This window comes from Indicator indicator, chromosome 16 (assembly GCF_027791375.1).
Source record: "Indicator indicator isolate 239-I01 chromosome 16, UM_Iind_1.1, whole genome shotgun sequence".
NCBI classification, from domain to species: domain Eukaryota; kingdom Metazoa; phylum Chordata; class Aves; order Piciformes; family Indicatoridae; genus Indicator; species Indicator indicator.
The window spans coordinates 14200759-14214495 of NC_072025.1; the positions used below are offsets into that span (position 1 = coordinate 14200759).

General features: G+C 51.4%; 1 protein-coding gene across 1 annotated transcript in view; it reads left to right on the forward strand.

The window, feature by feature from the left end:
* The first annotated feature begins 251 nt into the window (after nt 1-251).
* Nucleotides 252-13737, forward strand: part of UACA (uveal autoantigen with coiled-coil domains and ankyrin repeats) — a 41241-nt gene continuing 27755 nt past the window's right edge. Inside the window, exons 1-2 of the mRNA XM_054387734.1 lie at nt 252-290; nt 2917-2920. Coding sequence (XP_054243709.1) covers nt 252-290; nt 2917-2920 — 43 coding nt within the window. The remainder of the gene's footprint in view (nt 291-2916; nt 2921-13737) is intronic.

A 13737-nucleotide genomic window follows, 5' to 3' on the forward strand; every position in this document is an offset into this window, starting at 1 on the left:
CCCGCCACGCCACTCCCTCCCGCCCACACCCCCGCGGGCCGTCTTTAAAAGGAGGAAGTCCCTCCCCCTGCCCCTCTCGGCGATTGGCCGCGGGGCCTGGGGGGGTGCGCGCTGTTTGGCTGCGGCTGGCCGGTGGGCGGGGCGGCCGGCTAGGGGTGCCGCGGCGGGCGGGGGCCGCCTCGTCCCGGCCGTGGCGGCGGCGGGTGCGCGTCGCGGGGCCGGTACCGCGCCCGCCCGCCCCGGGCCGCGCCATGAAGAGCCTCAAGTCTCGCTTGAAGAAGCACGAAGCGGTCATTGCAGGCAGCACGGTGGGTGCCGGTGGGGCTGGGCCGGGGGCAGAGGGGAGGGGACGGCCGCTCCCGTGGGGCTGAAGGCTTGGGGGCTTCCTGGGAGGGCAGCGGCGGCTGCTGGGCTGGGGGGAGTTTGAGCGCTGAGCTCCTCTCTGGGGCTTAGCTGGGGATGGGGCGGTGGGGTAAGCGTGAGGAGCTGGGGCGTCGGAGGGTTGGAAGAGCAGGAGAGCTGTGGGTCTGTGTGGGGTGGATGGGGCAAGAGGGGGTGGGGAGCTGAGGGGTGAGCTCTGGGGGCTCTGGAGGGTGGAAGGGGTTGGGGATTTGGGGAGGTGAGAGGGTGATTCCAGGTGGTTCAAGGTGTCGAAGTGCTGTGGATGGAGCAGGAGGGCTGGGGAGGTGAGGGGTTGATCCCGGCGGGGTGTAAGGGGCAGGAGAGCTGTGGGTCTCCCAGGGGTGGATGCGGCAGGAGGGCAGAAGGAGCCAGGCAGCTGGACATGGCGTGGGGGGCAGAGCACAGGGAGTCCCTGCTCCCCGAGGAGCTGAGGTTTTGCTGGGAGCAGGGAGCGTGGAAGAGCTGGAAAAATCTGTGGGGAGGAGAGTCTCTGGGATCTGTGGGGAGTGAGCTCTCTGTCCAGTGAGTTAGGGGTCTGCTGGCGGAGTGGGGGGTCCCTTGGAGTCTGAGGGCAAGGCTTCAAGGGTAGGCAGGGAGCCCCCGGCGTGGGCTGGGGGGTGGGGTGGGGAGGAGGCACAGCAGAGAGGATCTCCCAGCACTGGCGTGGGGAGAAGCATGATGAGAACATGCACTGTGCCTGGCACCCAGCCTCTTGTTGAAGCTGCCCTGGATGACCTGCAGCTGGGAAAACAAGTCTGCAAACGCGTGTTACCTCTGCCTTCGGTTTTGCTTTGTGGCCCCACCAGAAATTAACACCTTTTTTTTTTTTTTTTTTTTTTTTCAATCTTGTAAGAGCTTTGGGAGTGCTGAGCTCTGGCTGGCAACCTGCCCTGGGGCTTGCTGAGATGTGTGTGCATGGCAGCGGCTGGTTCAACATCAGTAATTCTAGTGGCAAAATCCGAGCACTTATCCCAGTGTACAGAAGGAGGATTTGCTTAGGAGGTGCACGAAAAGCTTTCAGAGTGCGTAGTGACTTTTTGCAGTTGTGTTTTCTGCTCATACTGAGTCTGGAGGATTTGCAGCCTCTGGAAACGAGGTACCTCTGTGATGGTGCAGCTGTCTGTGTTGGCTTCTCTTTGGCTTCCAAAATCGAGGCTGCTGTTGAGTGGCTTTAACTGGCTTAGTTGGGTTTCATTTTTACTTCATGCATGGGGCTGAGTCAAAAGCAGCATGGCCAGCAGATGGAGAGAGGTGATTCTGCTGCTCTACTCCGGTGAGACCTCACCTGGAGTGCTGTGTCCAGCTATGGAGCCCTCAGCACAGGAGAGAGATAGCCCTGATGGAGCAGGTCCAGAGGGAGGACATGAAGATGATCAGAGGGTCAGAGCACCTCTCCTGTGAGGACAGGCTGGGAGAGTTGGTGCTGTCCAGCCTGGAGAAGAGAAGGATTCTGGAAGACCTTAGAGCTACATTCCAATATTTGAAGGGGACCTACAGGAAGATTGGGAAGGGACTTTGGGGATAGGACCAAGGGGCTTTGGTTTGACACCAAAGCAGGGTGGATTTAGATTGGACATTAGGAGGAAGCTCTTCACAATGAGGGTGGTGAAACACTGACACAGGTTGCCCAGAGATGTGGTGGAGCCTGCATTCCTGTTGACACTCAAGGTCAGACTTGATGTGGCTCTGAGCAACCTGATCTAGTTGGAGATGTCCCTGCTGGGGAACTGGACCAGAGAACCTTTGAGGGTCCCTTCCAACCTGATGCAGTCTGTGATTCTGTGATCTCCACAGATGGCTTTTGCTGAGAGAGGGCTTTGTCACAGAAGAAAGCTACACTGGGAAGTTACTTGGTGTGGTAAATCATCTTTAATTGTGACCTAAATGCTCCACTTGGAGTCTGCTGTGGCAGTTGCCCTCTTGAGCTGTCTCTGTTGCTCTGCTGAACTTGCCTCTGGCCATGTGGAGGAGCGGAAGAGGGCAGGCTAACAGCCACACGCTGCTTTTTATCACTCATTGAAGATATTAGCAGTCTTTAAAATACCTCTGTGCATTTGTCTTGCATCTGAAGCTGTGACTTGAAAAGAATAACTCATTTGAAAGCTGTGCCAATAGTCAGGCTGGGGAAGTGCTGAGCCAACTCATCCGACCCGGTGACAGCTCCCTGTGGAAGTGCTGCCCTGTGCTGAACGTTTCCCTCTGCAGAGGAGTGATTCAGAAGCCAGCTATGATGATCTGTCATGTGGAGGCTGGCACTGGTGTGTTACTCATTAGTTGTACTTCAGAACTGTTTGTTGTTTCACAGCGAGGCTACAATTATTCTTTATCAGCCAACACTGACGGCAGCTCTGTTTGGTTTTGAGTAGATGTGGAGATTTCTCACTTCCAGAGGTGAAGGCTCCACAAAACTTTCCTTCCAAAGCAGGTTTGAGCAAGTTTTGACACATTTCAGGATAACTCCTGCTCTTAGAAGCTTGAAGGGAAATTATTTTTCATTGACTCATAAATTCACAGAATGGTTTGGGTTGGAAGGGACTTTAAAGATCATCTAGTTCCAACCCCCCCTGCCATGGGCAGGGACACCTTCCACTAGCCCAGGTTGCTCATGGCCCCCTCCAGCTTGGCCTTGAACACCTCCAGGGAGGGAGCATCCACAACCTCCCTGGGCAGCCTGTTCCAGTGTCTCACCACCCTTACTGGGAAGAATTTCTTCCTTACCTCCACTATAAATTTGCACTCCTCAAACTTAAATCCATTCCCTCTCATCCTATCAACAAGCTCTTGTAGATGGTACTGGTGGTTTCACTTCAAGCTTCTGTGTTGGAAAATACTGTCCACACTTGGTGCTTAGGCTTCAGTTAGTATTTTCTGTTCTTTCTACCAAGTAGTAAAGCCCCTTGTAGTAGACAAAGGTCACTATTTGTACAGGAGAAATGCTTCATGAGACTCCTCCACTGGTGGAAGACCTCCAAGGGTGAAACATCTAATGCCACCCTCCAGATTGGCACCCACCAAAGGAAGCTGTGAGGCTCTTGACACTCCTTCCCCAGCAAAAGCATCTGGCATACACTCCAGCAGATTTGAAGGGTTGTATTTGATCAGAAATCATCATTAATATTTATTTTCAGGGAGAGCCTTCAAAAGACCCCACTTTTGTACTCATGATGTCCTTATTTCCCCTGCTTTTGGTTACCTGATCACTCCACTGGCTAATCAAACCACAACTTGGAGCCTTCTGTGTGGGGAAAACAAAATGCAGCCCAAAGTATCAATAGTGGGCCTGAGGGAGGAGGATTGGGACAAGCCAGGTCTCTGTTTCTACCTCCTAGGGAAGGAGGGGAAGTGGGTGGGAGTCCTGCCAGCAGGAGCTTTATAGATCCTGCCTGAAAAGAGTGTAAAAGAGTTGCCTGTTTGAGAAACTCCATCCCTCTCTCCTGTCCCCACCCAGGGCTATTTCCTGGGGGGTGGAGAGAAATTTAATCCCTTCACCATGCTCCTGAACATTTTTCCTCCAGGTTCAGGTAATAGTTCCCTGTCCCCTGTCTTCCGATAGTGATCTTTTGGAGGTGGCTTTGTTGCTTTCCCCCCTGGTGGAGGGAAGCCACAAAAAGCAGCAGAAATTACAATGATAGCTATTAGCAATTCCACCATTCTCCAGAACATCCTGTCTGAAAATGGAATGATCTGGTTTGGCCAACTCCAGCTGGCTGATTGGAAAATAATCTGGTGGAGCCTGATGAGGAACTGCTGTGGAGTCGCTCTGTTAAATTTCAGGTTCTTCATCTTCTTAATGGGGGGAGTTTTAACCTTTCTGTCCTTTCTGCTGAGGTCTGGGCTTCAGGGAAAGTTCCTTCTGGACTGCTTGCCAGAGGATGACAGTTTGCAGAGATTCCTGGTAGAGCTTTGAGCACAGCCAGAGCTGTGTCACTGAGCACTGGTGGGTCTGCAGCTCTTGGGAGTTGTTTGCATCTGAAGATAGGACATCAAAGCCGGAGCTGGTGTGAGATATGCAGGCAGGCAGCACTCTAGAAATCATCAGCACTGCCTGGAGAGCCTGTGAGCAGTGAGACTGAGCAGATGTCAAACCAGGCCAAAACTTCCACTAGTCCTTCCTTCCCTGGGAAAAGCCATGCTAGATGTGTTTAAGAGAACTGGAACATCACATATTATGAGTGAAATCCATTGTGCAAGAAACAAAGGTAGCCACCTGAGCTCTTGTCCTGGTGTGATGAGCTGTGGTGATTAAATGAGGACCTGAACAGGGAGGGGATGTCATCCAGAGCCACCTGGACGAGCTGGAGAAGTGGGGCCATGTCAACCTCATGGTGTTCAAGTGAAAGGTCTTGCTCAGGGGTGAGGGCGCTGAGTCATCAGTGTCTGTGCAAGCTGGGGATGGAGGGATTGGGAGCAGCCTGTGGAGAAAGATTTAGGGGTTCTTGGGGGTGAAAAGGTGGAGATGAGCTGGCACAGAGCAGTCCCAGCCCCAGCTGTGTCCTGGGCTGATCCCCAGCAGTGTGGGCAGCAGGGGGAGGGAGGGGATTCTGCCCCTCTGCTGTGCTCTGCTGAGACCCCCCCTGCAGTGCTGGGGCCAGCTCTGGAGTCCTCAGCACCCCAGAGACATGGACCTGTTGGAGCAGGGCCAGAGGAGGCCACAGCAGTGATAGATACTCTCTGCTGTGAGGCCAGGCTGAGAGAGTTGGGGTTGTTCAGTCTGGAGAACAGAAGGCTCCAGGGAGACCTTCTGGTGGCCTTTCAATGTTTCAGGGGGCCAGGTAGAGAGCTGGGTTGGGATTTGTGAACAGGGCCTGTTGTGACAGGACAAGGGGTGATGGTTTGAACTAAAAGAGGGAGATTCAGACTGGAGAGAGGGAAGAAGTGTTTGACCCTGAGGGTGGTGAGAAGCTGGTCCAGGTTGCCCAGGGAGGTGGTAGATGTCCTATCCCTAGACTCATTTCAGGTCAGGTTGTTTGGGGCTCTGAACAACCTGCTCTGGTTGCAGCTGTCCCTGCTGACTGCAGGGGTATTGGACTGGATGAGCTTGAAAGGTCCCTTCCCACCCAAACCAGTCTGAGATTCCACAAGTTCTGTAGCTGGTGACAGCTGAACATGTCTCAGGTGGTGCTCACACCTCTGTTCCCGTGTACCATGCCCATCTGTGTTACATGGATGACTTTTCCTCTCTCTGAGAAGTGGAACTGTTTGAGTTGTCCCACTGCACAGTTCAACCACTGCTGCCCTGTCAGCAGCAGAGGGGAGGCACCACCTCTTGTCTGATCTGGCTGCTTTTGTTAGGGGTGGAATGCTGTTGTTAATTAGCTGGTTAATCAGCGAGGCTTGGTCTTTGTACCTACAGCAGAATAACTTCAAAGTGATTTGTGGCACCTGAGTGCTGTAAAATGGGATCAGAGAATGGTTTGGGTTGGAAGGGATGTGAAAGATCATCCAGTTCCAACCCCCCTGCCGTGGGCAGGGACACCTTCCACTAGCCCAGGTTCTTAAAGGCCTCATCCAACCTGGCTTTGAACACCTCCAGGGAGAGGGTATCCACAGCCTCCCTGGGCAACCTGTTCCAGTGTCTCACCACCTTCACTGCAAAGGATTTCTTCCTAATCTCCAGTCTTGATCTCCCGTCTTCTAGCTGAAAGCCATTGCCCCTCATCCTCTGGCTGCAAGCCCTTGTCACAAGTCCCTTCCCCAGCTCTCCTTCAGGTGCTGGAAGGCTGTTCTAGGTCTCCCTCAAGCCTTCTCTTCCCTACATGAGCACATGAAGGAGCTAAGTGAAAAACAGATGTTTGGTCTCCTAGTTTTAACCTAAGGTTCAAAGCTGAGGATTGAAGATGACTTCTGTGTTGTTTCTTAGACAACAGAGAGAACCTTTGGCTGCTAGTGGCACACATCAGCTTGTGAGCAAGACTTTTGTCACTGCTCTGCTCTGTGCAGAGTCAAAACAATTCCTGTCACTGCTCACAGTGCTGGGAGCCATCAGCAGAATTTTTCCACCATTGCTGCTGTTGGCCAGAACAAAATTGCTCTTCCCTGTCCTATGCGTGGGCCACCCAGACAGAGCAGTCTGGAAGAGAAGGACTTGGGGCTCTGAGTTGATGAAAAACTCAACTTGAGCTGGCAGTGGTTGCTGGCAGCCTAGGAGGCAGCTGTGTGCTGGGCTGTATCAACAGAAGTGTGAGCAGCAGGACAAGGGAGAGGGTTCTACCCCTCTGTTCTGGTGAGATCCTGCCTGGAACATTGTGTCCAGTTCTAGTGTCCCCAGCATGAGAGGGACATGGAACTGTTGGTGCATGTCCAGAGTAGGCCACTAAGATGATCAGAGGGCTGGAGCACCTCCCTATGGGCACAGGCTGGGAGAGTTGGGGCTGTTCAGCCTGGAGAGAAGAAGGCATTGGGGAGACTTTATAGCAGCCTTCCAGTACCTGAAAGGGGCTACAAGAAAGATGGGGAGGGACTTTTTAGAACTACTTGTTAGTGATGGGATGAGGTGCAATGGGCTGGAGCTTGAGAAGGGGATATTTAGTCTGGAGATTGGGAAGAAATTTTTTAGTGAGGGAGGTGAGATGCTGTAGCAAGTTGCCCAAGGAGGTCATGGCTATGCCCTCCCTCCCTGATGGTGTTCAAGGCCAGGCTGGATGAGGCCTTGAGCCACCTGGGCTAGTGGGAGGTGTCCCTGCCCATGGCAGGGGTTGGAGCTAGATGATTTCCAAGGTCCCTTCCAACCCAAACCATTCTGTGAATCTATGAAACTCAAGGTGACTTCGTGATGCCATCATCAGGCCAAGGATCACCAGCACTGTAATATTGAAACGTCAAAGCTGAGGATTAACAGCACCATAATATTCAAATGGCAAGTCCTAGACTGGCTGTGGTGGTTCTTTAGAGCATGTTTGGATTCCAGGAAGGTTTATTAAGGCTCCTGCTGATGTCAGTGTTCCTTGAAGAAGCCTTGGTGCTTCATTTGCATTGGGCAAACTAGAAGGAGCTGCTTGTTTGTGGCTGATGGTGAAGGAACACGAGGGGCAATTTGTGGTTCAGCAGAAGCTTTGGGGTGTAGCCTGTTTCTGGGTACACTGAGATTCTTCAGGCTTGTTAAAAATGATTTTTTTTATCAATGCTTTATCACTTTGGAAGGCAACAACTGGAAATGTTTTGAATAGCAGAGGTAGAGCCAATGCCTGAGTGCAAACTGAATCTCCTTAGCTGATCTGTGGCCAGAAGGGTGCAGATAAGGCTCTTTGCTTATCTGTCTGAAGTTTATTTGACCTTCTGCTCAGATCCAACCTTCTGTAGTGCTTTGTCAGTATTTAAATATCAATATTCATCAGCAAGTGAGTGCTTACAGCACCTGGGAGACTGAGGCTCTTCAGTCTGACTGAGTCAGTCTGAGACTCTTAATTTCTTGGTGGTGACAGCAGGATGGGGGGTCAGACAGCAAGGTGATGTTCTCTCCTCCACACAGAGGTGCTGGAGGCTGCTTCCCTGCATGATGGTCAGGATTTCCCTGCATAATAGGTCAGGTTTCATCACCCCTTCATATTTTCTGCTGCTTTGCTGTTAATGGATGGAAGCACACAAATCAATCAGGCCTTGCCTGAGAACTTTTAATCAAGCTAATGGTTTTTTGCCTCCAGGCCAGAGGAAGGTGGGGTGACACAGGTTTTAATGGCAGACAAAGGCAGCTGGACTCTGACCTTGCTGCTGCTTTCTCCCCAGTTCAAGGGGAAATACTTTCTCCTGCAAAGCTGCAGCAAGACCCGGGCTGCCAGGTGTGTTTTGTGGTGGAATCTGTGATGCTTTCATTGCTATCAGGGGTTGTAACCTTCTTTGATCCCTGTAGCTCTGCCCTCAGTTACCATAAAGTGTACTTAACAGACTGTTTGAACACACTGGTTTGTTTTCAGGGTGTGGAGGTTTTACTGATCATTTTATTATTAGTGTCCAAGTTGATCTGTACCTCAGGGCTGGGAATCTCAAGGATTCATAGAATGGTTTGAATTGGAAGGGACCTTTAAGATCATCCAGTTCCAACCCCCCTGCCATGGGCAGGGACACCTCTCACTAAATCAGGCTGCTCAGAGCCACGTCCAGCCTGGCCTTAAAAAGCTTCAGGGAGAGGGCATCCACAGCCTCCCTGGGCAACCTCTTCCAGGGTCTCACCATTTGAGGATGTTTTAGCAATCCAGTGCCCTTCAGCTGTGTGTTGGCAAGGAGGGAGTTGTGTTCACAAACAAAAATAGAGATGTGTAGGTGTTTGTTTCATTTTAGCAGATTTGGCCTCCCTCAGGAGTTGGCATGCAGAGTTTTTGGATACTTCTGCAGTCTGGGTGCTGTTGTAGCTGCTGCTGGTGTTTGTTTCCACCTGCCCTAGCCATGTGGGAAAGAGAGCTGGCCATGCTGTTAGGTACTTGTCACTCCTTGTGGATAGAATTGACCTACTGGACACAGATTTGGAGCCCTTGAGATGACTTTGAGAGGGCTCTTTGTCTTGTCACATGGAGGGCTGGAAGTAGATTTGAGTAATGAATGATTTGATCTTGATGAAAGATGCCAACTTGTGCAGGAAGGAAAATGCCTTGAAAATGGGGGTGGTGTGGGATTAGGTGGTTAGTCCTTGTTTAACCTGGCTGTTCAAAGACTTATCCCTGGTGCCTAGTGAGGCCACAGCTGGAGTACTGGGTCCAGTTCTGGGCTCCCCAGTTCAAGAAACTAGGAGCCACTGGAGAGAGTCCAGCAGAGGCTCTAGAGATGCTGAGGGCCCTGGAAGCATCTCTGTGAGGAGGAAAGGTTGAGAGCTCTGGGGCTGTTGAGCCTGGAGAAGAGCAGCCCCAGAGGGGATCTGCTCAATGCTCAGCAAGAGCTAAGGGATGGGGAGCAAGAGGATGGGGCCAGACTCTGCTCAGTGGTGCCCAGTGACAGGAGAAGGGGCACTGGGCACAAACTGGAACTCAGGAGGTTCCACCTGAAGAGGAGGAGAAAGTTCTCTGGTGTGAGGGTGCTGAAGCCCTGGAGCAGGCTGCCCAGAGAGGTTGTGGAGTCTCCTTCTCTGGGGAGATTCCAAACCCACCTGGCCCTTGTGATCCTGGGCAAGCTGCTGTGGGTGCCCCTGCTTGAGCGGAAGGGCTGGACTGGATGATCTGCAAAGGTCCTTTCCAAGCCTCACCGTGCCAGGATTCAGGATTAATTACAGGATGCAGTTACATGAATCAAGGCATGCAGCAGCACAACCCGCTTCTTGACAGGAGCGTTTTGAGCAATGCAAAACCAGATCAGTTCCAGGGCAGGCTGCTGTGTTTAGACTGAGCCTCACCCACTCTTAGCATTCAATAACCTTCTGTAGATAGAGAAATTACAGTAAATGAGGTGATAATGTAACCTGGGGGTGAAACAAGAACCCTCTGTTCAAGCTGTTGTTCCTCGATGCAGACTAAACAGTGGCTCTGACTCTAGCAGTTTTGAACTCCAAAACGTTTGTAAGTGAATACAGACAGCCTGATAAGCAAGCTATGGTTATAAAACAGAAAATGCCTTTTTTTTTTTTTTTTTTCCCCCACCTCACATTAGAGCTAAGACTTTCCCAAACCTGCTCTCTGCAGTAGTTTCTTGGCAGCTGCAGTCTTCACTTCAAGTCTACAGGTTGGGTGGGTATTGGCTGATGTGCTGCAGGAGGAAGCTCAGCTTGGTTGTTGAGCTCTTTCCACAGCCTGACCTGGCCTTTTGTGTTGTCAGCCTGTGCAGGGGAAATAAATCAAAGGACTTCAAAAGCAGCTGTCACCCTGTGCCACGTAAAATGTCAGGGTGGGGCAGTCCAGACCTTGTTTTGGCTCACAAATGGACTCTGGCCTGTGTGGAAAGAGCAGGGAGGTGAAATGTGCAGGTTGATGGATGTGCAGAGCCTGCCCTGCTCCTCCCTGCTGGGCTGGGGGGACCCACAGACATCTAGTGGTGACTCAGCAAGCACTCAGTGACAAAGCAGTCCTGTGGGAACCCCCTGAGACCTGAACTGGGAAAAACTTGAGTAGAATCACAGACTGCTTTGGATAGGACTTTTCAAACTCATCCAGCCCAACCCTTCAGCAGTCAGCAGGGATGTCTGCAACCAGAGCAGGTTGCTCAGAGCCCCAACCAACCTGCCCTGCAATGGCTCTAGGGATTAGGCATCTCCCACCTCCCTGGGCAATGTGGGACAGGCTCTCACCACCCTCAGGGTCAAACATTTCTCCCTTCTCTCCAGTCTGAATCTCCCTCTTTCAGTTCAAACCATCACCCCTGGTCCTGTCGCAACAGGCCCTGCTCAAAAGTCTGTCTCCAGCTATCTGATCAGCTCCTTGAAGCACATAAAAGCCACCAGAAGGTCTCCCTGGAGCCTTCTCTTCTCTGGGCTGAACAACCCCAACTCTCTGTCCTCCCAGCAGATGTTCTCCAGCCCTCCCAGCATTGCTGTGGCCTCCTCTGGCCCCTCTCCAACAGGTCCATGTCTCTGGGGTGCTGAGGACTCCAGAGCTGGCCCCAGCACTGCAGGTGGGGTCTCAGCAGACCTCCCTCGCTTCTGCCCACACCAGCTGAGGACACAGTTGACAAATTAGGGCCTAAAGTGAATAGTTCTTGGTCTCTTCTTTGAGGAGAATCATTCTCTGGGGCCTTTCCAGACTTCCTAACCTGATGTATGGCATCAGTGTGTTTCTGTAGGTAAGCTGAAGCCCATTGATAGCTCTGTGAGCTCTTGGTGTGAGTGGTGCTGGCAGGGTTTGCCCAGAGCCCTTTGCTCTCAGTGTTTGATGTGCTTATGTCACCCACTAATGGCATTAGAGGAGGCTGTCCCCTCTCTGGCTTTCCTCATTAATGGGATTATCTGCCTAGCTGAGTGCTGCTGAGGAGCCCTGCTCACTTTCACAGGTTTATCTCAGCTTTTGGGACTTGAAAGGTCTAAGAACTGCCTTGGCTTCCAGCTGGTGTTCCTCGAGGCAGGGAGATGGCTGCTGAAGGTTGTCCATGCTTTATTTAAGCAAGCTGTTTATTTGTGTAGTTGCTGTTTTGGAGCTCTGTAGGCATAAGTGTTTGAGAGATGCTGGATGAGGAATTCACACTGCAGGTGGAAGCCTCCTGAGCAGTAATTCTACCTCAGCAGCAAGTTAGCTTGTCAGAGTTTCTTTATGCTGCAATAGTAAGACCAGTAAGCACTCCTTGTGTCCCAGTGTTGCAGAACCCCAGCATGGTGAGGTTGGGAGGGGGACCTCTGCAGCTCTTCCAGTCCAACCCTGCTGCTCCAGAAGTTCTCCCAGGGTTATGTCCAGGTGGGTTTGCAATCTCCCCAGCTCTGGAGCTTCTGGTGTATCTGGTGGTGGTCTTTGTTCTGAAAATCAAATATGAATTAGGTTCCAAGTTTTAGTCGTGTTTAGCATGTTTCATGAGTTTATACCCTTGGAGCTCCTTTTCTGCTCTTCTGAATTTCATCTGCCTTGGAGAACAGCTCAATCCCTGTGATGTTGTCACCAGGTTGTGTTTCCCAAAGCTGCTGGGTCCTGCTGGAGCCAGGAAGGCTGACTTTCTAAAGAACCCTCTGTTTGTGCTTAGTCTGGGCTGGGCAGGACTGGGGGAATGTGGTTTAGCAATCCTAAATCTTGTGGTCAAGACTGCCCTGGGAGGATCTTCAGCATAAAGGGGCTGCAGGGTGAGTGCAGCTCACGAGTCATGAGGGAATGTCTGCAGGCAGATAAAAATGGAGACAAGGGAAATCCTTGGGATAAACAAGCTGGAGAAGAAGACTGCTGCCATGGAAGGCACACTCTTACTGGTGTGGTTTCCAACCAAACTCATTCCAGTTCAGTGGATTTTTTTTTTTTTTTTTGCTGTTGCTGTCACTTGTAAAATGCATTTATTCTTGTTTTCCCTCCCCAAATGCCATTTTTAGCTTGAGGAGACAGACTTGGTCCTGGGCAGAAGATAACTTGTGGTGACAAAGTCGTTGCACTCTTTTGGAGTGGCTTTGTCATGTGGACACTAATTGCAGGGAAGTCTTGAAATGTTCTTCTGAGAAACATGTTGGTGCTGGGAGGCAAAGGGCTGGTGCTCACAGGGATTGATGTGGAATGGTGTAGAAGTTGCTGGGAAGGGGTAAATGGGGTATGAGTGAGGGATTTCAGAAGTCTCTTTAACCCCCAAGGAGCTGAACCTGGAGAAAAGGAGGCTGAGGGGAGACCTTCTGGTTCTCCACAATACCCTGAAAAGAGGCTGGAGCCAGTGGGGGTTGGTCTCTTCTCCCAAGGAACAAGTGAGAGGACAAGATGGAATTGCCTCAAGCTGCACTAGGGGAGGCTTAGAGGAACAATTTCTTCCCCTTGAGGGTTGTCCACACCTGGCACAGGCTGGCCAGGGTAGTGGTGAAGTCCCCATCCCTGGAAGAAAGCTGTGGAGATGTGGTGCTGGGGGATATGGTTTAGCAGTAGACTTGGTGATGTTGGGTTAGTGGTTGGACTTGGTGATCTTAAAGGTCTTTTCCAGCCTCAGTGATTCTATGACCCATTTATGAAGTGATTTCTCAGTTCCTCGTGGGTGTCCTTCAGGGTGTGGACGTGGTTCCTCCATCTCTGCACCATGTTTGGACTGGATGATCTCAGGAGGTCTTTTCCAGCTGAAACAATTCTCTGACTCAATGTTCCTGCAGCCACACAACAGTGTGTTGCTTGCCTTGTTGACCTGTTCCTCTAAATGTGGCACTTGGGAGATCTCCATTTAAATTTAAACCTTGTGAAAGGAGACCCCTTCATCATCCCTGCTGTTAATCATTGTGCTGTCTGTTTTCACAGCCTCTCTGACTCCTCTCCTTGAACATCTTGGGAGACAGCCTGGCAGCAGCAGCAGTAAGCTGAAACCAGGTTCTATTCAGAATGGGTTTCACCCCTGGAAAAGGAGGATTGGTTTTTGTTTAAAAGCAGAGGCATGTGTGTTTTCTAATTCCAAATGGGTTCCATTTCTGTCCAAATGGGACCAGGCATTCCATCTGCTTGGGGGTTGGGACTGTCTGAAGTCTGCTCCCCGGTCTGGTTTTGGCTTTGTGGCGTTGTGGAACGGGGCGGGGGCAAAAATTACTCCTGGGAGTATTTCAGGCCTGCTGTGTTATTAGTGGTGTGCTGAGTGTGACCTTCCTTAATCTCAGTGGGCAGCTAATTTGTTCTTCACGTGTTTGTTATTTTAAAGTGAGTGCTTGCATGTCTGGGGAGCAGAACAACACCGTAGTAAAGTTTCATGCATGCTTGTCTCCTTAGTTAACATTAAACCTCAGAGATGCCTTACTCAGGGCAGGAGCACGCAGGGAATGTGGCCACAGCC